This window comes from Protopterus annectens, chromosome 15.part0 (assembly GCF_019279795.1).
Source record: "Protopterus annectens isolate FY-2018-M chromosome 15.part0, PAN1.0, whole genome shotgun sequence".
Lineage (NCBI taxonomy): Eukaryota > Metazoa > Chordata > Ceratodontiformes > Protopteridae > Protopterus > Protopterus annectens.
The window spans coordinates 236,167,993-236,193,483 of record NC_056749.1 but is presented as its reverse complement, the minus strand read 5'-3'; the positions used below and the strand labels follow the sequence as shown (position 1 = coordinate 236,193,483).

Genomic DNA, 25,491 nt, shown 5'->3' with positions numbered 1-25,491 from the left:
CGTTCCTTTAATACAGTTTTAACTCAACCATAAGGCTGACCATGTCTATCCTATATGATGGAACAAATGTCAAACGACACTGAAATAAATTACAAAATATTGCTCACTCTCTTGCAAGTTACATCCAAGTCTTACAGTGACCCACTGGACAACCACCACTACCCTTGATGTTTTCAAGGGAAAGAGGGGAAACCAAGGTAGTTTGCCAGGTCTTTCTCTCATATAATACATACACATGCACTCACTATCGGAACTTGAGTCCCTGAGCCACATTAATGCTCATCTTTGGAATGTGGGAAGAAACTGTAGCTTCTGGAAGACACAACCATGAACCAAGGAAGGACATGCAGACTCCACAGAGAAGGCACTCTTGCCAAGATCCCAGTGTCATAGCTGACTCAGTTAGTGCCCCGTGAAGGTCCCACAAAGTTGGATCTCATCCCCTCATCTTTTCTGCACAGCAGTACCCAGTACACACTACACATACACATCCAACTGCCCTGCAAGTGAAGGAAAAAAAAAAGGTCCACTCCTTGTACTAACACTAATCAAGGGAGCAAATATAGGTTCCCTCCCTCTTCACCTAGGAGCCAATCAAATTGCATTTCTACTTCTGGCCCTGACCCATCTGCTTCCTCAAATTTTACTTAAAGAAATCTATAGTTTATATCCCTTGCACAGACTGTGACAGTGCTCAGGTTTTTTTTTAACATTGTTTTACTTTTAAACTGTAGCAAGCAGTTGCTACAGTTTATACTTTACAAAGAACAGTACAACATTAAGGATATAATTAAAAAAAAAGAAAAAGAAATGTTTTAAACTGTAGCAAACTTATTGCTGTACTATAGCAAGCAGCTGTTACAGTTCATATGATACACAGAGTGCTACTGTGCTGAGGATTTACTAAAAAAGAAATGTTATAAACTGTAGCAAACTTCAAGCAGTTGCTACATTTTGTACTCTGTACAGAGTGCTTCACTGCAAAGGATTTAGTTAAAAAGTGTTTTAAACTGTAACAAATTGCTAGCAAGCAATTATTACAGTTTATATTCTGCCTGGAGTGCTACATTGCTCAAGATATACTTAAGAAAAGAAATACTCTAAACTGTACAAACTGCTTGATACAGTAGCTCATCATCTGGACCTAGTGGGCTTTACATCCATGGATTATGGGTCTAGGAAGCATGTGCCACAACTATGTAGGCAGCATGTTCTGTATAGAAGGCACATACCACAGTGCTTCAGTCTGCACAGGCACACTCCTTGTGGTGGCAACACCCATCAAAGGGTACTTCACCCAGGAAAGGGTGCCATACAGGACTGTCAAGCTGGCCTTCTCCACACTATCTAACTCTTGCTGTTAGGGAATGAATAGTCTCATCAGGCTTCCTGGGCAGGAATGAATAGGGCAAAGCAACCTCACCTCGTCCAGGTTCGCTTGACTCTTGCATTTGCAAAACAAATGGGTTGAGTGGGTGCAGCAAGGAAGTGTTCAGTTTAGCTCTTACAGGGAATGCAGAAAAAAAAAAAGAAAAACTAGTTTTACCAATGAAAGAAGAAAAGACTCATAAAAATGAATTTAGGAGATGGCAGCAGAAACAAAAGTAAGTCATTAAAAATATGCACTAAAATTCAATCTGGAGAATTCTCAGAGAAAACAGTAACTCGTTTATAATCTCATTTTAAAATAACTGGAAAGCGCAACCTTAAGGAAAATGACCAACTATCACATTTCATAATGTGGTGACTGAGTGCACTGTTGAATGAATTCCTGGATGAAAAACTAAATCACATCAGTATGGCTGTAACATCAAGCTATTTTGAGGCGGATCTTTTTATAAAACAAGAGTAACCATTTTGAGCAATATAGGAGCATAAATACCATACAGAAAAATCAAAATATAAAAAAAACACATTTTTTGTGAGTTTTGTGACCATAGTGATTACATAATTTGAGCAAATATCTTTTATTTGGTAATAATCACAGTTCTGGATGTTCTTTATGATAAAACATGAATAAGGTAGACTTACTTTCCACGGATCTTTTCCACGTGTGAATATAAAAAGTTATAAGTATCAGTAGACTTGCGGTTCAACTCAGCCAGCAATTCTCCAAAGTACCGTGGGTCAAGTTTTTCTGCATTGTCGCTACTGAAATCAGCAGCACTTTTCAACTGTGAAGACAAAAAAAGATTCAGATACTCCCATAAAGAAACGTCTTTGAAAATGCTAACAGTGCACACAATATTCAGGTCAATAAAATACAGGTAAATTAGTTCTGATAACTCATGCTGGCTAGGGTTATTTATTTCTTTCTTTGAGCAGGCAGACTATACAGACTATACAACAGAGATGTGTTTTAAGGTATAACTGAATTACCACCAATAAATTATATAGCACAAACAGAAATAAGTGTAGCATTCATTCACCACTGATTCCATAGAAGAAGCTACCACCATCTTTACTTAACCCAGTAATATAAACAGAACTACTAATAATGGCAAAGCCCCAGATACATACAGAACAGTAAATTTAGTAGTATGACCCAAGGACATTCTGTTATGGGTTATCTAGACAACAGGATGAAAAGATAAATGGCTAGAAAGTTGTGCTAATTAATGATACCTGAAGCCTGCTACAAACATGCCTTTCCAACCCATCTTTATTACATTTACAGTCAGCTCCAAAGTTTACAAAAAATGCTTTGCTCTGCTTATTGAAGGTTGCTGACAAATGCCAGGAGAGTTAAGATTGTATAATGAGAACAGAAGGACTGTACAGGGGGAGCAAAGTTTTAGAAGACATCCAAGGGACTGAATGTTCTAAGACGGGTAGTTTAAAGATGTGGCTGAGGACTTGAAGGGTAGCCATCAATGTGTCAGGTAGCCCGTCTGCTTTTGTTGGTATATTGCTGTGGCTGAGTAGACTGCATCATGGACTTGCATATTTTATTCACTAAACAATGTAATACAGGAGTATATCAGCATTGGAGTTGTTTACCCACAAAGGAACTCTTTATTGTATGGGTGTCATTGGCATACCTTGGTGTAAGGCATACTTCAGTGGTCAGGAAACTCCTACAGCAGACTTCCATAATTGTTCTGATTTTATTTTGTGTCTACAATTTACAGATCTCATGAGGATAAAGAAGATATTACTCAGTTTTGATCAGTGTTCCTTAGCATTGCAGATTAGTCAAACAGCATTGCTTTTTTCTTATGATTCCTTCTGAATAAACCTGCTACCAGCGTTCATTTGTAAAAAAATATTTTATTCTTGATACTTTCTCTATTCATGAATATCTCTTGTCTTAGTCCTGGGTCATGCCTGAAAAGCGGTGTACTTACCTGGTTAACAAATGTAGAAATAAATTAAATGGCAGTACCCCTACTATCAGCTGTTGAAACCATCCATAAGAATTTGTGATTAATAATGTTTTCCTGTTCATGCTGCACAGATGTAGGAGAACAGAAGCCAACCTTGTCTGAATGCCGAAGCAGTGGTGTTTACATTCCAGAAATATACATTACTAGCACAGAGACAGCAAATCTATGCAAATATCTGACTCAGCCATGTGAGATACACACTTACTATCATTACCATAGGAGGTGTTTGGTTAAGTACAGCATGGATGCAAATGATTAGATTTTTAAAGAAACGACATGAGTAAATCTTTGGCATATATTTTACTTAGATGAACAGAAAGCTTGTTATATCAGGGGGCAGTAAATGAAGGAAAGTCTTTATAAAAGAACATAAATCTATAATGGGGTACATATTCTGGAAAAGGATGACACAATTAATAAACAGATATCTGATAAACCCAAAATTAAGCTATAACTTGTGACATCTGAATTTTAGGGTAAAAAAAAGTACAGTTTTGTACCTACCATAAATGTAGATGTCCGAGAGGTATGCATCTGCAGTCCTAACATATGGGTTGTCCTGCCTCAGGCAGCCCTTCGGTCGGCCGGATTCCAAAGTCTGGGTCTGGCCTCGGCTGATGTCGCACTTCACCCGACGTCATAGCTGCTGTGTAGTGGGTATAAAGGCATCAGCCGACGCCATTTTCCTCAGTGTTTCTAGCCCCAGATGCCAGGTGCCCTCTAGGAAGGCTAAATTTGGATAAATGCAAATAATTCCGAACAGTAGCGAGCAAACAATATAGGAATGTATATACATATATACAAACAAATACACCATAATAGATTCCCCCAGCTAGCTACAAGAGGGGTAAATACCCTAGGAGTACTACAGAGGGGAATGAGGGCGGGTAATCCTGACTGCAGATGCATACCTCTCAGACATCTACATTTATGGTAGGTACAAAACTGTACTATGTCCTTCAAGGATGCATCTGCAGTCCTAACATATGGGTAGAATACCATAGCCAAACTGGGGGAGGAGGTACTAAGATAAAGATGGTGTAGTTAAGATCCCTTGCAAAACAGCAGTTGCAAAACCTACTCGGGATCTGGAGTATAAAGGAAGATTATAATGCTTGCCAAATGTATGCACGGAGCTCCAAGTAGCAGCTTCTAAAATGTCTTTGGTAGCCACTCCTCGTAGGAAAGCTGTAGTGGTGGCTGTAGCCCTTGTGGAGTGAGGCCTGATATTTTCTGGAGTTGTCTTTCCATGAAAAGAGTAGCAAAATCTAATGCAATTTCCTATCCATTTTGAGATTGTCTGTTTTGAAATTGCTTTTCCTTGCATTCCTGTTGCATATGCTACCAGAAGCTGGTCAGTTTTTCTATTGGTCTTAGTTCTGTCCAGGTAGTAGCGTAATTGTCTGTGCACATCCAAGGTATGTAGTAGTCTTTCCCCCCTATTCTGTGGGTTGGGGAAGAATGTTGGTAAGTGAATCGCTTGGTTCAATGATACTCTGGAGACCACTTTTGGCATAAAAGTAGGGTTAGTTCTCAAAGAGACTCTATCCTGATGGAAGATAAGGAAGGGCTGTACTGCCATTAATGCCTGTAACTCAGAAACCCTTCTTGCTGAAGTGATTGCAAGCAGGAAAGCAGTTTTCCAAGATAAGAACTGCAATTCTGCTGTTGCTGCTGGTTCAAAAGGGGGAAGCGTTAACTTTTCCAGCACAAAGTTAAGGTCCCATGTAGGCAAAGGTGGCTTCCTTGGAGGCTTTACATTTTTAATTCCTCTCAGGAACTGCCTGAGTAAAGGATGAGAGAAGACTGGAGGATCCATGTTGTATTCTGCTGAAATTGCTGATGCATGAATCTTAATGGAGGAGTAAGACAGGCCATTGTGGAAAAGTTCTGCTAAGTATTCCAGGATGTTAGCTATGTTTGCTAATGATACATTTTCTCCTTTTGCTGCACTCCAAATGAGGTATCTTTTCCATTTGGCTGAATAAGTCTTCCTTGTGGAGGGTCTGCGAGCCTCCAGGATAATGTCTTTAACCCTCTGAGATAACTCTGGGTTATTTTGTTTTATGTAATATTCCAAGCAGCTAGCTGTAGTGTTTTCAAGTTTGGATGTAGGATCTTGTAGTTGTTCTGTGTTAGAAGTAAAGGACATAGAGGTAGAGGCCATGCATGTGTCTGAGACATGCTCCTCAGTAGCGGGTACCAATGTTGCCTCGGCCAGTCTGGAGCTATCAGGATTATCCTTGGGTGATGATCTTTGATCTTCAGTAGGACTTTGTACATCAAAGGAAGAGGTGGGAATGCATATGCTGTCAGGTTTTCCCAGCTGAAGGATAGGGAGTCCACCTTCCAAGCAAGTGGGTGGTATGTTCTTGTGCAGAATTTCTTCAATTGGTGGTTGTGTGGGGAGGCGAACAGGTCTATTTCTGGTAGTCCCCATTTCTTTGTAATCGTTTTGAAGATGTCTGGATGCAGCATCCATTCGTGAGCATCCGTGGTAGTTCTGCTTAAGGCGTCTGCTAGTGAATTTTCTTTTCCTGGCACAAATTTGGCCTGGAGTTGAATGTTGAGGTTCAGGGCCACGTTCCACAGGTCCATTGCCAACCAGCATAGAGGATATGAGTGTGTACCTCCCTGTTTGTTGATGTACCACATGACTGTGGTGTTGTCCGTCCTTATCAGCAAGTGACCTTGTTGAAGAAATGGTCTGAATGTCTGGATTGCATGTTTCACTGCCAGCATCTCCTTTTGATTTATGTGTAGATTCAGCTGGTCTTGTGTCCATAGGCCTTGTATACACTTGTCCACCATGTGCGCCCCCCAGCCAAGGTCTGAGGCGTCCGTGGTGATGATCTGGCTTGGATGAGGTTTGTGGAAAGGCAATCCTCTGTTTATCTGACAGGCCTGAGCCCACCACAGGAATTCTTGCTTCAGGCATGGTATTATTGGAATCTGGGCTTCTAGACTGTGCTTGTGTTGAGACCATACATTCCTTAGGTACCATTGCAACTTTCTCATATGCAGCCTGGCATGAGGAATCAATATTATGCAGGATGCCATGTAACCCAGGGCTTGCAGGACTTTCCTTGCGGTAAGCTGGGTCTGTGTTGTTAATGCCATGAAATAGAGTGGTAGTTGCTTTTGTTTTTCTTCTGTGAGAAATGCCATCTGATTTGATGTGTCCAGTTCTGCACCCAAGAATGTTATCCTTTGGGATGGTACCAGCCTTGACTTTTGTATGTTGACTGTGTATCCCAAGGCTTGCAGCAGTTGTATAACCTTTTCCAAATATTTTGTTAATTTGGTCTTGTTGTCCACTTGTATTAGGCAGTCGTCCAGGTATGGGTAAATCTGAATTCCCTGAAGCCTGCAATGAGCAATTACTGATGCCAGGCATTTCGTGAATACTCTGGGCGCAGTAGATAAGCCAAAGGGCAATGCTGAGAATTGATAATGCTCTGATCCTGCAAGAAATCTGAGGTGTCTTCTGCATTCTGGTCGTAGAGGGACGTGCAGGTATGCCTCCTTGAGATCTAGAGTCACCAGCCAGGACTCCTTGCCCAGCATGGGAAGAAGTTGTAGGGTCAGCATTTTGAATTTTGGAACAATGAGATATGTGTTCAGAGCGGACAGGTCGAGAATAGGCCTCCATTGATTTTCTTTTCTTGGTACAAGGAAAAGTCTGGAGTAAAATCCTTGTCCTTGTTCCATAGGCGGTACCTTTTCTATAGCTCTCATCCTTAGTAGGTGGTTGATTTGTCTTAGAGCGTTTGTTTTTTGGTTTGGTGATAGGTTTGGCATTCCTCTCTTTTTTGGTAGAGTGTGGAAGTGAAACCTGTAGCCTTTGTCTATAGTTTGTAAAATCCATTTGTCTCCTGTAATGTAATGCCAGTTTACGGAAAATAAGGCTAGCTTTCCGCCCAAGGGTGCTTCCAGTTGTTCCCTGGTAGGCGGCATCAGAGCCAAGTCATTGTGTCTGTCCTGTGGAAGTGGTTGTAGCTGAATCTGTGGCAGTACTTCTCTGGTTGCTAGGCTGCCACTGACGTCCCCTGTAGGCACCCCTGGATTGACCTCTGCCTCTTGGGCGCCTATTTCTGCCTCTCTGTGCTCTGGAGGTGTCTGGAAAGGACCAATTCTTCGAAGGCCAATTTCTACTAAACCTCGGAGGTTGGACCTGTAAGAAATCCTTGACTGTTTGGACAGATTTTGCTTTTTCTTCCACCTTCTTTAGAACCTGCTGTGCAGGGGAGCCAAACAAACTTTGTTTCTCCATAGGAGCATCTAGGAGCTTTGACTTAACATGGTCTGGTAAGGATTGCTCTTTTAACCAGGCATGCCTTCTAATCACTGTTCCAGTCATAGCTGATCTAAAGGAAGCCTCCAGTGCATCATAGCCACATTTTAAGGAATGGTTACTGACCTGCTGAGTGTTATGTACCAAATCCTGAAGGGACTTATGGTCTATAGGTTCAGGAGAGGACAGTTTTTTTATTTAGCTGGTCTAACAAAAATTCCTGGTACTGAATCATGTGAAATTGACAGTTTAAGGCCCTGGCTGAAAGAGTAGCAGAAGTATAAACCTTTTTACCCCATCTCTCTAATGCTCTAGATTCTCTTTCAGAGGGGAGAGGGTTTTTGGCAGAGGCAGCTGCTACAGCTTTGGGGCCCTGTGAAATGGTTTCAGGATCTGCAATAGGAGCCTTATACAAATGGAAGTGTGTGTCCGGGACCCTGTAATATCTGTCGGGCTTGGCAGGGGCTGGAGGGAGAGAATCAGGGGCAGTACAGGCATCATTATATGCATCAACAACTGTTAGTACTGGAGGAATGGCTAAAGGCCTATGCTGTGGTAAATGTAAAAAGGTCCTTAGCCTTTTCCTTGAATCTGAAAAATCCTGGCCCTGCCATTGAAAATGTTCTCTCATAGCATGTAAGGTTTCCCCAAAAGAAAATTCTTCAGGAGGAGAGGCAGAAGGAATGGAATCTTCTGCATCAGAATCCTCATAAGGAGAATATGGGCCTTCCGGAGGGCCTGAGATATCAGAGTCATCCGAGAAATAGTCTGTAGAAACAGGATCCGGGGGTTCAGTTCTAGGCCTCTTCTCTAGAGGGGGTTGAGAGGCCCTGTCTGGGTGAGGTTGGGATCCCCTGATCAAAGAAATGAGATCCTCAGCCAGGCTGAGCATTTGGGAACTAGAGGTAGGCCTGTGTGAGGGAGTTTTAGCAGGCAAGGCCTTAGAAGATTTAGCTGCTTTAGCCCTGGAAAAGGCCTTGATAGACATAGATGCAGGGGGCCTAGCAGCTCCACATGCAGGGGTAGATATGTCTAAAGGAATAGTATCTGATAAATCCTGGGTGCCTGCTACAGCAGGGGTAATTTCAGTAGCAGATTCAGCCATGCTCTGTGAGGCCTCAGCTGTCGGCGGTATGCTTTCGGCCGAAGGGAGGACCGAGGACTCAGTTTCAGCCGAAACCGAGACACTCGCGGTTGGCTTAACCGTGGTTTCAGCCGAAACCGCGGACCGCGAGTGTCGGTCCTTTTCCTTACGCTTTTTAGCTATTTGTGAAGTCGGAGTCTCCGACAGCATTTTGTATGCAAAAGCGGGACCAAAAAACTCCTCTGCAAACTCCGACCGACGTCTAAGTGTCCGTCGGTTGAAGGAAGCACAGGCTAGACAAGCTGATACGTCGTGGTCTGGGCCTAAACAAGGAAGGCAGTAAGAGTGGAAATCCTTATGAGGTATTTGTTTCCCACAAGTTAAACAATTATTTACTTTTTCTGACATCGGCTGAGGCAAGAGAGAGTCCCCAACGGGGTACTTAGCTTTTTAGAAGTCTTCGGTAGTAGAAATCTCTGGATCTGACCGACCGGCACTTGCGAACAACTTCTGCTATGGGTACCACGCGGCAAGAAAGACTGAGGAAAATGGCGTCGGCTGATGCCTTTATACCCACTACACAGCAGCTATGACGTTGGGTGAAGTGCAACATCAGCCGAGGCCAGACCCAGACTTTGGAATCCGGCCGACCGAAGGGCTGCCTGAGGCAGGACAACCCATATGTTAGGACTGCAGATGCATCCTTGAAGGACATCAGTGCTAAATACAGGACCTAAGAAAATAACAGTCACTGAAGGCAACAAATTGCTGTGGTCCATGAAGCAGGAAAAAGACACAGGAATCTTGCTTCTATGCCTTCGAGTATTTTAACTTTAGTATTTAGTTCTTATTATTTTTTTTGTAGAACATGACTTACAAGTTTCTAAATGTTATTGCTATCCTCTCTTGTACCTTGTATAATTCTATATAGGAAAATTTTTTATTGTTATAAATTTTTTATTGTTAGAAATCACTGTTATTTTATCTGTACTGGAGCTTTTCTCCCCGGGCCACTGCTGTAAACGGATATATGTCCAGCTAGATTAGCCCGGTCAACAAATGTAAAATAAAAAAATAAAAATAAATAAAAATCTTTCCTGGGTACTGACAAACCGCTATAGTAAACAAAACAGCAGGTGGGCAGGCCAGACAGCTGTTGCCATATAAATTATCACAAGCAGCAAGGTATACAGCACTGCCTATGTTCTCTGCATATACAGTGTTGGATACACTGCCCTAAAGTACAGTGTAAGTTTATGGAAATCATGTCATCCAGTTTACTGAGACTCAAGCATGTCATAAAATTAGAATTCTTCATACACATTTGTTTTTTAGACATAGTATCCCTAGTCATAGTACCTTTCTGAAATAGTACATCTTTTTTGATTTCCTTATTCCACTCTAGATGGCCCAAGCAATCACTATGGTTGCCTGTGCGATAACCCTCTGGAGTGTTCTCACTACTATACTGTACTGGGTAAATCTCTAGTATGGAGGAGCAAATAGGACCATTGGGGAGGCCTGAAGGTCAGCATGTGAAGGTGCAAAAATAACCCCTACAAAAAAAAAAACAAAAGGCTGGATTCATACTGCCTAGAGATAATACACTGACTGCACACCAGCTGACTGAAACTGCATAGTGGCCTAAAAACTGGAAGAGTCAGCTGGGGACCAACACGAGTGATGGCCAACATCTGCTCACCCTTCCTGGGGGAGAAAGGAGGCTTGTGCAGAAGCCTCCCTGCTAAGCTTCACCTGTTGGAAGAGATAGTCTCAGCATCAGTCAACCAAGATGACAGCATACCAGTTTTACACAAAACAGCAGCTAGAGCAGGAGGGGGGAAGCATTCATGCCCATACAGACAGACTGATATGTACATACATATATATGCAAACAACCTCCTGCACCACAACTGCTCCCACAGGAGTGAATGGCTGGCCATTTTGTTTTTACAGTAGTCACCGTTTCCCTCCTAGGGTGAAATTTTACTCAACCAAGTGATTCTCTGAATTGGTCAGCTGAGAAAATCAGGAGCTGTGGGCATTTCCAGGGGACAGCATAAGGCTACTTAGGATTAGTCACTCCTCTGGACTGCCAAATCAGCATGGAGCTTTGCCCATGAGACTGCTCTTTGCATTGAGGCCTCCCACAAAGGGAAAACTTCAGCACTATAGCAGTCTGTTAATCAGAAAAGGTTAGTGTGAGGTGAAAACCTTCAAAGATATGGCTTTCACACTGCACAGGCTTTCTGAATCCTAAATTTGGTGGTGTGTGTGTGTGTTGTGTAAAGGAGGGGCATTCTGTATTTAAAAGTGCAAATGCAAAATGGAAATACAAGGTAACATCTCTGTAAACCATGTCTGTCAGTCCGTAAATGCAAAACAATTCAAATGGCTAGTATACCATTAAAAGCTCTATTAGAGGGATCTGTGGAAAATCTGTATATACATTCCCAAAATTTAAGGAAAAATGTAGAACACCAAAGAAACTTTAGATTCCATATGGGATTAAAAAAGGAAAACTATTTTCTGGGAGGGGAGGGGGAAAACTGTTCACTATATAGTGGCAGACCCTACTAAGATGAGTATTTGCTTACACTGAAAAACATCAGATACAATTTACTTATGAAGGTGGCCATGGTGGTAATGCTGTAGCTACCCCCAAAATGTAGAGGTACTTTACTTGGAAGGAAAATGCGAAATGAAAAGGACTGAGATTAATAAGGGTCTGCACTTATGCAGGAAGAATTTGTTTGCCTTACACTTCTGTGCTTCTGTTTTCTGTAGTACTTCTTACATTCTTGTGCTTTTTCTAGATAGCCATGTTCTGCACTGCTTTGTAAGGATGCCAGCTACATTCCTTTGTGCCGTCTAGCATGAGCAATGACAACCAAACCTCCTCTTCACTTATCCTGCTTTAGTGCATCCGCCCAGGCATACCAGTTCCAAGAATTCATTAACAAAAAGAACACTGCAACAGGTGAACCCAGCACTGTGTCGTTTTCTAAGCACAGCTAGTTCTTTGTCTTCTTATCTTCATATCTCACTCACTGCTACAAATACACAGCTATGAAGCCACAAGTATATTATATGAAAAGGATCTGAACCTCCCTGCATCTCCTATGACCTGACATAACGCCAAAAGGGTATTCTCAGAGTCGGACTGTGCATCTCCCTCTCCTGTCAGCAGATGTTTGATCGTTTCTCTGTTGTTCTAGGCCCTTGTAATCTAGGCCCATCCTTTATTTGTTTGCATCACTACAGTAAGACTTGCACTTCTCTCCTTTAGACAGCAAGATGAGTTTGGTACCCTGCTTCCAATAAAGTCATGTTTGTGGCAATTTTTGTATGCAGCTAATCTGCAAGTAAGGAAGAGTTAAGCCTTACAAATTTACACAGTGAGCATTTGCAGAGCAAGGGACTGAGATTACAGACTCCAGTTTTGCAAATTATATGGTTAAGGATCTAGAATAATATTGTCCACAATCACATTTGCACATAGTTATGCACAATAATCAGTTAAGTGGACAGATGCAGAGTATCTACAGCCCTGAGAAATAGTGTTTTGGAGTGACTCCTGGATGTCAGAATGTTAAGCAGGCTATGTACAGTCGAATGACTCAAGAACAGCCCCTCCCTTCTTAGAGGAGGGAAGGCTGTGCAGGGCTTGCATTAAGATGCCCTGTCAATGGAAGCCCTATAACGAAAATGTCTTTTGGTGCATTAAGACAGAATAGCAGATACCCAATATCAAGTAAAACACAGTGCATGTTACCATGTGCCTGCTGTTAGAGGGGTAAAAAGGAAAAACTAGCAGTTGAGAGAATCTTAGGGCTTGGGGGACAGACAAAACAATATGTCATTAAGCTACTGCCTAACCTAATTATGGCTGCAGGCAGTACATGAATGCAACTGAGCTGCAAATGAACATCTGTGTTTGATACTGTAGTCTCCACTTAACTAATTTGTAGCTCTATAAATTTCACTCATTCATGCTGAGGTTCTCAAGTCACTCTAAAAAAGAGGTATTTGTACCTAATGAATATCTAATAGTTAATTAATATGTAAGTAAATAAACAATCTCAGAATTATTGTTATAGAGCCTCATTAACCATTCCCTTTCTAAGGGCACTGAATGGCATGATGAAAGCAACCCAGTGGCACTGAGGGAGAGGATGTAACTCATTTGATAGATTCAGTGCCATTCCTAAGGGCTGTGACTATCGCACAGAAATAAGATGACGATTTATGATGCCCCACAACCGTATTTAAAAAAAAAACAAGAAAAGGCTTAAGCAGTGTAGCATAGTAGTTAACAGCAGAAAGAATATTTAACTTGGAGAGCTAATAATATAACAATGCAAAGTCTAGTGCATTCTGGCTTAAGCATTGTAGCATAGTAGTTAAGAGCACAAAGACTCTCTCACTTACAGAATATTGTACAATAACAATTCAAATTCCAGTGCATTCTCAGTAATGAGGCTTGGCACAGTACATTTTCATGTTAAGATCTGACAAACAAAAATTTTAATAGGTAGGGTGGGAATGGCACATTAATGCATCTGTAAATCCAAACGTTTGGGCACTGAAGACATCAGACGCAAGGAGGAAAAATGTAACAATACCTTTAATAATAAACAACCAATCCACGGTCCTTAACACCCAGGAAAACTCGTATCTAAATTAGTTGATTCCACAATAAAACAATGGAGCTAGCCTAATTATTCTTAAAAATACAAGATCACCAATTCTATCTAAAATGAGCTTTCTAAAAACCTCAAAAAATTAAATAATGTATGCTTCTACCTTACTTAAAAAAACATACATTATTTTTTGAGGTTTCAGAAAGATCATTTTAGTGGTAGTGCTCTCCCTAGCAGACCAAGCTTTGTGCTAGTAAAGACATCTCACTGCATGTGCACTCACAGATGTTAATGCGTCCACACATTTATTTTGCCGTGTTCTTTTTGTTGATGAATGCTTTGATCTGATATGTCTGGATTAATGCAGTAAGGCATGATAAGTATAGAGGAGGCTTGGTTGTCATTGCTCATGCTAGACAGCACAAAGGAGTGCAGCTGGCATCCTTACAAAGCAGTGCAGAACATGGCTATCTAGAAAAAGCACAAGAATGTAAGAAGTACTACAGAAAACAGAAGCACAGAAGTGTAAGGCAAATAAACTCTTCCTGCATAAGTGCAGACCCTTATTAATCTCAGTCCATTTCATTTTGCATTTTCCTTCCAAGTAAAGTAAGTCTGCATTTTTGGGGGTAGCTACAACATTACCACCATGGCCACCTTCATAAGTAAATTTTTTTTTTTTAGGTTTTAGAAAGCTCATTTTAGATAGAATTGTTGATCTTGTATTTTTGAGAATAATTAGCATAGCTCAATTGTTTTATTGTGTAATCAACTAATTTAGGTATGAGTTTTCCTGGGTTTAAAAGATTAGTTTTTTTATTATTAAAGGTGTTGCTACATTTTACCTCCTTGCATTTGGTGTCTTCAGTGCCCTAACCCTTGGATTCACTAGTCACTACATTTTTGTAGTTTTCCTTGGGGCGCATTCCTCCTGTTGTATTTGTTTGTGACATTAATAAACCTGGACATTTCCAGATGGGTCCTTGTCTGTTGATACTTTCCTCTTTCACACTCCATGACGCATTATATAACTGTATACCCTACATTTTAAAAAGAAACATAACATAGTAATATTAGCTACAGCTGCAGTAGATTCATGAGGCTCCCTGTATGAATACCCTCAAGTGTAGTTTGGTGAACTCTACTATGGGTATGAGTCAGCGTAGGTGGCTCAGGGTGAAGAAAGGAAGAAAACGCTTTTACAAATCACACACACAGACACACACAGACACACACAGACACACACAGACACACACAGACACACACAGACACACACAGACACACACAGACACACACAGACACACACAGACACACACAGACACACACAGACACACACAGACACACACAGACACACACAGACACACACAGACACACACAGACACACACAGACACACACAGACACACACAGTTGTACATTTTAGGTTAAATGCCTTTGGTGTAATGAAGGTCAAGCAGAAAACAGTTCCCACAGCACTACCATATGCCATCCCAATGGCAGAAAATAGCTACATTTGTTGTAGTGCATTAATTCTAATTATTGAAATACAGAGATGGACATGCCCAATTGCTGCACCCAAGAATTCTCCTGCTGCTGTTCAGACTTTGGCTTCTACTTTCTAGTCAGACTGCATTTTATTTACTCAGTGAATGTGGCCTACATTGAGACAGTAAATAGTATTAATATGCTGTTTATCATAGCTTCTATCATTTTTCTACAGGCTCTGCGGTATTTTCTCTCTCTAAAAGAGGTTTTAGAAAACTGGAAGTTTTCAAAGAAGCAGATATCACACGATTCCACAGTTAAGCACAAGAGTGTAAAGTAGAAACAGTAACTGCTAAGCATGGTACATTAGAGAGAGATTTATTTCTAGAAAAAAGAAAAAAAAAAGCTTCTGTGTTTTGTTATGTTCAGCCATTAATCACAGGATACTCCCAGTCAATTATTCAGGCTAGATCCTGTCTCAGTTCCTTCAAAAGCAAGCATAATGAATGTTGACGTAATGAACTAAAGATGATAGACAAAACAGGGCTAAACAATTAGGAGGTACAGGCCTGAGGCCTAGAAAAGCTTTCCTGTTTAACAGGATAGCCTGGATTTCTCACTTTGGCACATGAACTTTAGAAACACTGTAGCGCTACAAACCAGGCCAAAGTAATCTACATTTGATTTATTAATTTAATCATTCAAATATTTCAGTCTGCATGCCGTATCAGGCTGAAAATTACTTTCCCACATTACAAGTACTCAATACTAAAGCCACAGGTATGAGAAGACCTAGGTGCTGTCATAAATGCAGCAGGCAAGAAGCCAAGTAAACATTTTTTTTTTTTTTTTTACTTTCGCTTATACCTGTCTCTGTATTACTTGCAGTACTAAATAAAGTTTCAGCTAACAGTGTCAGAGGCTGGCGAGAGTTTTCTGATTTCTAAAAAATTTCCATTTTTGATTTTCATTTCTAATGCCATAATTGTAAAAATTAGTGTCTGACACTGTTTGTTTGATGTATATCTTAATATACTGTCTGCTTTCCATGACCCTCAAAGCTAATTTTGCTTTTACCCTCCCCCTCTTTTTTATCACTGGGTCCACATGCTCCATCTTCCTCTCCTGGACTTTTCTGAGTAAGCCTGGGTTTGCAGGTATCCTGGGGGGGTGGTATCTGTTTCTGTTGCTGATGGGGTGTTATTATGACCTATCTTTACTTCCTTGCTTGACCTCTATGTTTGTTGACAATGTCCGGGGGATACTCACTGCTGTGGTCCACACCTCTCCTCAGGGAGGATCTTTGATGATGAACACCTCCCCAGATAGGCATGTCCATCCCTCATTCCCAGTGCAGCTGAAGATCAAGCAGCTAATCAAACCCAGGTTTGCCAGGGCTGTAGATAGGGCTTTATCCCTCTACACCAAGGCACTGGCTTCAGCTTCTCCATTTCTTGTCCCTGTCACACAGGTTCTGAGCATCCTCTATTGGATATTTCACGTTGTATGATTTCATCCATCTTTCCATCCATTATTGTTATTTCCTCATCTGGGAAAGGTAGGTAGGATAGTTCACTGAAGTATTTATTTATTTGACTTCATGCATTTGGTGGAATACCTCAAATGGCTTAACCTTCTGTATACTTTAGAAGCCCATTTTCCACAAAGACAAGGAACTCTGCCTTTCTCAAGGTCACTTTCAGCCTTCTTTCTTTAATTCTGCCCCCTTTCTTCTTTGTGCTGTTCTTTGGGCAGTCCTTCCATCATTCTACCGTCTTGATACCACCTCTGAGGCATTCCAACTAGCTAATACCAACACTGTCAGTCTTACTACTGTAACTGAGCTCAGGAGGCTATGGCCTGATTGAGCCACCTGCAGCTAAAAGACATCAAGTTAAATGTTCCACCTGGACACAGGAAGATATAACATGACTGTTTGCTAACTACTGAGTTTTATTGCTGATGTACTAAAAAATCTTGAGTTACTCTACTGCCTTACTTAGAGGAAAACTCCACCTTACAACTCAAAAAGCATATATTTTCATTGTATTTGTTTTTGGAGCTATTGTAATACCTCAAAATCACTCCAAATGTTTGTTTTACAATTTTGATGCATCTCCCTCAAAAATGGCGGTTGGTGGGGCCTGCCTTGGTAACATGGTCTTATTTTCTTGCTTTCATTCCTTCTTCCCAGAATGCAGTTCAAGTCCTCTTCATGTTACTCATGCTAGACATAAGAAAGTGGTGCTGTTTGCTCATGCCCTTGAGACAGAATGGCAGTACTGTGAAGCACTGTCATCTAAATACACCTTCTGAAACAGAGCTATTTCTATTTTTTTCCTGACTGAACCTCATTTGTGTGTCTATCAGAGCTTACTCTATGCTACAAATAGTTGTTAGCTACTCCAACAAAAGAAAGTAGGTAAAAGCAGACTTTTGTAATGGGATTTTTTTGCAGTTCCAAAAGAACTGACAGACCTTCCCACACACAGTCATGCTGAAGTGTGAAAACTCTCACTGCAGTAAATGATCCCTGCTGTACATTTACAAGTTACAAGTAGCAGGACTCCAAACTAAGTCTGTCTGCTACTTCCCAATGTCTTCAGTGGGAAGTTTTTTTCTCTCTCATGAATGATGCAGAATTAAAGTGTGCTTTACTAGTTCCTTGTCATGTTCCCTTCCTTTTTTTTTTCTATTTCATATTTATACTTTGGTAACAAGGAAAGTGAACTGGTCCCATGACCCTTTTCAGCCACGACTTGGGCTACATTGGCAAAGATAAGTATTAAATGCACTTAGCAATACAAAGAAAACACATACTGACAAAGACATTAACCAAGACTGAATGTGCAACACATAGCCAATGTGTGACCGTGACCAAGTAAAATATTAAGCAACATTTACTGGAATGTATACATTAATAATGTTTAACTGTTCTATGTTGTTTATTATAAAAAAAACAAATTGTATGCACCCATACTGCACACATATATATGTGTATACGTGTGTGTGTGTGTGTGTGTGTGTGTGTGTGTGTGTGTGTGTGTGTGTATATATATATATATATATATATATATATATATATATATATACACACACACACACACGTGTTTGAGTATGTGTGCATGTGTATAAAGTACACGTGCAAAAAAAAACTGTGTGTGTGTGTGTGTGTGTGTGTGTGTGTGTGTGTGTGTGTATTTAAACACAGTTAAGTATTTCTGATTTCCTTTCTTAAATTTTTTTTAATGCAAAAACACATAGTAAATGTAAGTTAATGTATATTCAGCTGTATATTATGGTTGCCATCAGTGGTCACATTTCCTTTGTGAACTACAAAATGCTCATGCACTCTAACAATGTAAGGATTGACTTAAAGTCAGTGGGAATCTCTTATAATGGATCTATATTTATTTTATTTATTTGTTTTACATTTGTTAACCGGGATAGTCCAGCTGGATACATGTCCATTTTCAGTAGAGGCCCGGGGAGAAAAGCTCCAGAGAGACGATTTTTTACAGTACATAAGGACACCAAGCAAATTCCAAAGAGACAAATTTTTACAGTACATAAAGACACACTTGGGTACATACCTCATCTAGATCCATAAGGGTATCTAGTTATTGACACTTATAGGTATAAGCAACAGATACTAATAGGTATAGTCTATAGACAGATGCATTTAACAATAGTCATTAAACAGTTTTATGTTTTTCAGACAGATACTGTTATGTGTATGCTATCAAACCTTTGATGTGGTGTAAATTTATATGCAAGTAACAGATAGGACTCTAGTTTAGGACAATGGTTACGATAGTAATGGTGTGGATCTGGCATTAGTCTGGAATTGAACAGGGACATAACCATTTGTTGTTGAGGTAGTTGTAGATAGCTTTTTTAAATGTAGGTAGTGAGATAATCAGAGATAAGGATGCAGGCAGGGAGTTCCAGATTTTGGCCACGTAAGAAGAGTAAAGGGAGTCTCCGGCATGGTTGTTGGATCTAGTAACTGTTAACAGTAATTTGTCAGTTGAGCGGAGTTGCCTAGGACAGGAGTATAGTTGGACAATGTTAGTTAGTGAGGGTGATGTATTTTGTTGGAGTATCTTATGAACAGTAACCAACTGATTATAAATAAGTAAGTTAGGTAGTTCCATCCAGCCCAATTGCTTTAGGTTTAGGCAGTGATGTGTTCTGTAGGAGCTGTTAGCATGTATGCTGTTACATATATGTACCAGATATGCATCCCCCTCTGGAAGGATGTCACAAAAAAGCATAGACAATCTTTTTTTGAACAGTATCAGTGTACCTGTTTGATAAGGTTGCCATCTGTCTCCTTTCTGCAGTTCTGTCCTGTGTGTGTGGGGGGGGGGGGGTGCAGGGGGTGAAGCTTGAAAATGGTAAATGTGTTGGTACTTTACAAGAAAAAATATTTTCTGATTTTTCTCTAAATGTCACAGAAATCTTTGATACTATATTTAAGTTATTTTAACATACAAACCATTATAAATAACCAACACTTAAAGCTTAGCATTTTAATACTGTGTTGCTGCTTATGTAAATTTGTCAGAAGAGTTGACAGTTGCCTTTAAACCACTGACTCATCTAATTGTTTTGTTTTGCTATGAAAGGGGAGTGTTAAGTTCTCCTCCTATCTGTTATAAAAACAGAGGAAAACAGTTCCACAGCTTTTAGTCTTTTTTTATATCAGCTGCTGCGTTTTTGAAATTAGCAGGATTAACTGCCTAAGATGGACAACGGCACTTGATAGGGTAAACTACAAATTTAACTGTGCCTATGATATGTCATGCAGGTGGAGACAAATTCCTCTGCAAAGTATGTGAGAAGCTGAGATGAAAAAAAAAGTAGGTGGACTTCCCTTTCCTTTGAATCCAATAAAATAATATATAACTTTTAAAAAAGTACAAGCAGGTTTCTGGTACCTACACAAAGCTGGAACCATATTGTAGGGAGAAAAGGAACTTAAAGTTTGAGTTAAACTGTAGGATAGGGTGGAGTTTTCCTTTAAAATAGCAATGATCTAATTATATCAGGGTAATCTTCAGGCAATTCCCACCATGCTCTGTTATGCATAATTAGATTCCATAGCACTGCTTCCAATGTGTCAGGTGTCAGTGTCATAATGCACATGCTATGTGCCTAAAAATTTGCTCGATTGCAGAATCTACTTAAATATAGTTCTCACCCTTTCCAGTCAATCCCCACCAAGCAACATACACTACCAAGACTCACACCATGGACACAGAAAGGATAAAGACTAGTTAATACATTTACACAGTCAGTAACTGATGTTCTTTTACAAATCTGGAATAGAGGCACAACTAGTAATGTCTGTAAAACAAAATTTAAACAAGACAATTTTTGTTTTATGGTTGTTAAATATAGTTATGGATGCACTGATAACACAGAAGATGCAATAGTCTGCAAACTACTTCACATATAAGTGGTTAACATAAATAAACAGATTTCAGATAAAAATACCATAAGAAATGAATTTTTGTGCATTTAATACTGCATTGGTAAAACCACACAAATCTATTACTATTACCAGGTTAAGCTGATTTTTGTCTATCCAAACCATACAAAGTTATTTCATGGTAGTCTGTTATATCCATGAAACATCTCTCTCTATTAGAGATCTTGCAGCATTGCTCTTCAAAAGCTGTGGAAGAAAATAGTACAATCAGTTGTGTAAAAGCATATCACCAAACTGCACATCACAAATGTTACTAGTTGTGCATGTGAAAAAGAGGTAAGTGGTAAACAGACATGACCCTGTTCTGATATGACATAAGTGTTTTGGTTTTATTATTTGCGTTTTCCACTCTATCTCTTTTGTACTAGTCCTTTTGTCTAAGTAACTACCGCTGTTGAAAGTACAAGGAAATATAACCGGTTTACTTGTACTATCTTTTTCTCCAATGTCATGATTAGGGAATGTCCTGTCATTTTTTTGTCCAAGTATAATGAAGTATTAGTCTAGGGTCCGAATACTCCATATCGTTTTGTGAAGGCCATGCTTCTGCAAGACAAGTCTTGAGAATAGTAAAAGTAGTTATGCTACTGATAACCTAGGATTGAGTATCAATTTAAAAGGCAAGGAAATGGGTAAACCAACAGGACTTGATCTTCTTTAACACTCTTATTAGTAAGGAGCAGGACAACCGAAAATAACTCTGAAAGGTAGCAGATGGTTCCCCCCTCAGTATATAGCTCTATGAATGAGTATATTTGTAAATGGTGATAATCTATATTGTCAAAATTTACAGTATCGCACCCATCCCACTTAAACTTGACTCAGCAAAACTCCAGGATGGACACTACCATGCATCGTAAAGGGAGGCAAGTAGTTATCTTGCAGCATTACTGTGGTTGACAAAACAGGAGTTCATCAAATTGCATCACCCAATTCTATGTCAGTCTAAAGCATATTTGTCATGGTAACCTGCAATTATGTTAAAATACTCAGGAAACCTAATGCTTATCTGTGGGAGAGAGGCATGGTAATTGGGCATTTCCTTGGGTTATGTAAGCAGTACAGATATGGATAATGACCCATCAGAATATAGTGATTTTATCTGTAAATAAACTGTTGCCCAAACCAGACAAAATAACCTCATATGTTAGTTGAATTCAAGTCTGGTGTTTTCTTTTGGTTAAATTCATCCATAAAAGGTTTATCTTCAGAGCAAAGGTGACTTCTAGCAGTATACTCACTGAATTACTGCTCCATACTCATCACTGTATCAGTACTCCTTACTCATTACTATATCAGTGCTCATACTCATGAATGTTACTGTATCAGTGCTCTGTGCTTATTACTGTACTACTGCCCTGAAACACCATCAGTTCTCCATTCTCATCACTGTATTAGTACATTCTACTCATCGTTGGATCACTGCTGCATACTCATTACTATATCAATGCCCCATGCTCATTACTGTATCAGTGCTCTGTGCTTATTACTGTACTACTGCTCTGAAACACTGCATCAGTACTCCATTCTCATCACTGTATCATTACACTTGACTCACTGTTGGATCGCTGCTCCAAACTCACTACTATATCAATGCCTCATACTCATTACTGTTACTGTATATGTGCTCTGTACTCATTATTCCATACTTGTCGCTGTATCTGTGTTTCAATCTAATTATTGCATCAGTGTTTCATATACTTTCCCGTCACTGTATCACTGCACCGTATTCATCACTGTATCAGAACTCTATAATCATATCACTGTTTCAGTACTCTATTAATCATTGCATTAGTTTCCACACAATCCATGACAGGAAAAAGATGCACAGTAATACCAAATGATAGTTAATATGATTATTTTTTTCAATCAAATATAACACAAAAAATCATTCTTTTCTAGCAGTACATTACAGCATACATTTATTACCTTAATCTATGCTGAGAACTGAATGTTAGTCATCCATGCCCACTGCCAAAGACTGTGAAAAGGAAATGGTCTAAACTACAGAGAGAGAATTGAACCTTTAACTTGTCGGAGGATTCATGGTATTTTATTTTGAAATTCCCTTATAAAAACACTGCACTTAATAATCAGTAGAAAGATGTTCTGAATAAGTGGTTTGATTTGGGAGTAATGCCAAGTTGTGACAGAACACATGCATTTCAATTAACCAAAAGGAATGGAGCGCTCACTTTCCACCCCAGACCAGAGAGGAACAGCGGCAAAGTACTCCCACACTAAAGGGGTGAAGTGGTACAGCTACAGAAAGGAGAAGACATTAAGAAATGCAGGAAGTACATGGAAAACAAGCATGTAAGACACATTCAGGTGAATATGAGTAATCTGATATCTCTGCCTTCGATGGTGGGAACTCGGGGAAGTCATAAAAGGTGCAGACACGCCAGGGGGAGAACAGGTGTGCTAACAGCTGCAATGAAAAATAACATTCATTACAGACAGTGCAAACTTTAAAGGAAAACTCCACCCTAGAACTAAAAAAAATCTGCTTTTTTCATTCTATCTTTATTTCTTGACCTATTTCAACACCTCAAAATCACTCTAAGTGCTTTATTTGTAATTTTAGCCTGTTTTCCACAACATGGCTACCAATGGGGCTTGATGTATCAACGTGATCTTGTTATTCCTCAACCCTTACTCTTTCTCATAATGCTTTGTATAGCTCATGCCAGACATAAGGAAGTAACTTTGAATTCCCATGCCATTGGCAAATAATGGGATTTGTGAGAGTCATTATTTTCTTTACCTTCTGTAAAAGGACCGTTTCATTTCTGTCTCTAACCACAGTCATTTATGTTTGGCTCAGACCTTGTTTTAGAAGTTACTTAGAAGTTATCCAGCTACAGCCAGAAAAGTAACTAAATTGCAGGCCATTGTTCAGGGTTTTCTTTTGTAGTCTAAGAGGAATTGATTCTGCAGGGATCTTAGTGCAGTGACAATTTTAATACCTCTGCAGTAGTGTGGGGGGAGAGGGGACTCTCAATTCCTCTTGAACTGCAAATGAAAACACTGAACAAAGGCCTGCAATTTAGCTGATTTTCTGGCTGTAGCTGGATACCTTTAAGTACAGTGTAAAACAAGGTCTGAGCCAAACATGAATGAGTGTAATTAGAGACAGAAAAGAAGCAGTCCTTTTACAGAAGGTAAAGAAAATAACAGTGACTCTCACAAATCCCATTATATGTCAATGGCATGAGATTTCAAAGTTACTTCCTTATGACTGGCATGAGTCATACAAAGCATTATGGGAAAGGAAAATGGTTGAGGGGGAACAAGGTCCCATTGATACATCAAGCCCCATTGGTAGCCATGTTGTGGGAAACGGGCTAAAATTACAAATAACGCATTTAGAATTATTTTGAGGTGTTAAAAATGTCAAGAAACAAAGCTAGAGTAAAAAAAAAAAGCTTTTTTAGTTCTTGGGTGGAGTTTTCCTTTAAATCAGAGTTGTTGAGAAATAGTTCAGAAATACACTATTTATAGGAATTAAGGCAAACAGTCTGAAGAAGATCCATCACTTACAGCATATATATTTTTTTTGTTCAGTGGATTCATAGTTTACACTCAAGTCAAAATCTAGCTAAATGTTAAATTTATAAAAGAAAATAGTAACATGAGTAATGTTGCTATGTTGATAACCTGCAGACAAGATGGCAGAATGCTTTTATTAACTCACGATTATAATTAACAACACATGATGGTATTTGTACACAAATTCACAGTGGTGTGCTGCATAGTACTAGCCTTCATTTTGTGTTGTCTTGAGCAGTAAACTGCATTGAATATTTGTGCAATGCTTAACAGGCAATGCGTATTATGTTAAGCTTTGTCACATTATACCAGAACATTTACATGTGGATGATATTATAAATATTCAGATCACATATACAGCTTGTGTGTGGCTAGACCAGGCTAAACTATCATATTTAGGTGCCTACATCTTGCGTTGTACTCTGCCACACTACAAAGCAGATGTAGCTGTCAGTGCATTGGGCTACTACAAGCTACACTACTAGTGATAGTTAATCAGCACTATAGTAAATATACAACACCCACTACAGATTATATGCAACTGGCATCACAAAACCTGTACACACCATGTTACATGCTGTTATGTACAAAAAGAAGAAAATGCAGATAACATGTCACAGAGGAGCTTGCTTTAGGAAACAAATAATCCTGTTAAGGAAAAAAGTACAGAGACTAGAGTTATTTAAAACAATAATACTCCACAGTATACACTTCATAAGTGCTGAGCATTCTGATGCATGCTGTCTTGTAATGTTCATAGAGATAACGTTTTAAAAGGGTACAACCTCAATTACTTTGTTCCAATTGCTGTTTTATCTATTTAAAATCAGAGTAATGTACAGCCTGTTGCTCCAGTTCAAATCTTTCCCAATCAAAACCGAGAAAATTAACAAAACACGCTGATGTCAAAAGCTACAGGAATAAAAAATCTCAGTCTGTCACCAGGGTGCCTTTGCTTTCAGTTCTACATTCTTCCTTTTCAGTATACAACATATACACTCTCTGGTGCCTGGGCATCTTAATTCATGTTTTTCCCTCTTCTAAATCGGTGTTTATCAAAATATGGCTGCACCTGATTTATTAGCATTATTGATATCCATGTTCAGATATGTGGCCATTCAAGCAAAGCTGCAATCATTTTTACTGTTGCTATTGTTGCTGTACACCAGATTATGCACCAGCTTCTAGAATGAAGCTAAACTTCCCAGTGTACCCTGTTCCATACATTGCAAAATAAATATGATAAAATGACAGCCTAAAAAATGCCAATAGGCAGTCTCAGAAAAATAAAACTCAATCTAAAACGTAACATCTTGGTAAATGTACCATGCAGTTTTAAATTTAAACTCTAGTGAAATATGTGCCTTCTACAAAGTTGAAAAAGGTGTGATAAGCGTCTTTGTTTTAAGTACTGTCCATACCTCCCAACCATACTGAATTACTCAGTTTTTACCGAGTTTTGGGGTCCAAATGAAGGGATGCCAAGATTCCCGAGTGGCACCCCTTCATTTCCGATTTTTTTGCTTTGTTTTTTTAATTTTCATGCTGTCTG

At 39.5% G+C, this 25,491-nt stretch overlaps 1 protein-coding gene across 1 annotated transcript in view; it reads right to left on the bottom strand.

Annotated features, from left to right (window-relative positions):
* The window catches only part of POF1B (POF1B actin binding protein), a 1,182,022-nt gene that overhangs the window by 237,176 nt on the left and 919,355 nt on the right, over positions 1-25,491 (bottom strand). Inside the window, exon 7 of the mRNA XM_044057755.1 lies at positions 2,039-2,174. Within this exon, the coding sequence (XP_043913690.1) occupies positions 2,039-2,174 (136 nt within the window). The remainder of the gene's footprint in view (positions 1-2,038; positions 2,175-25,491) is intronic.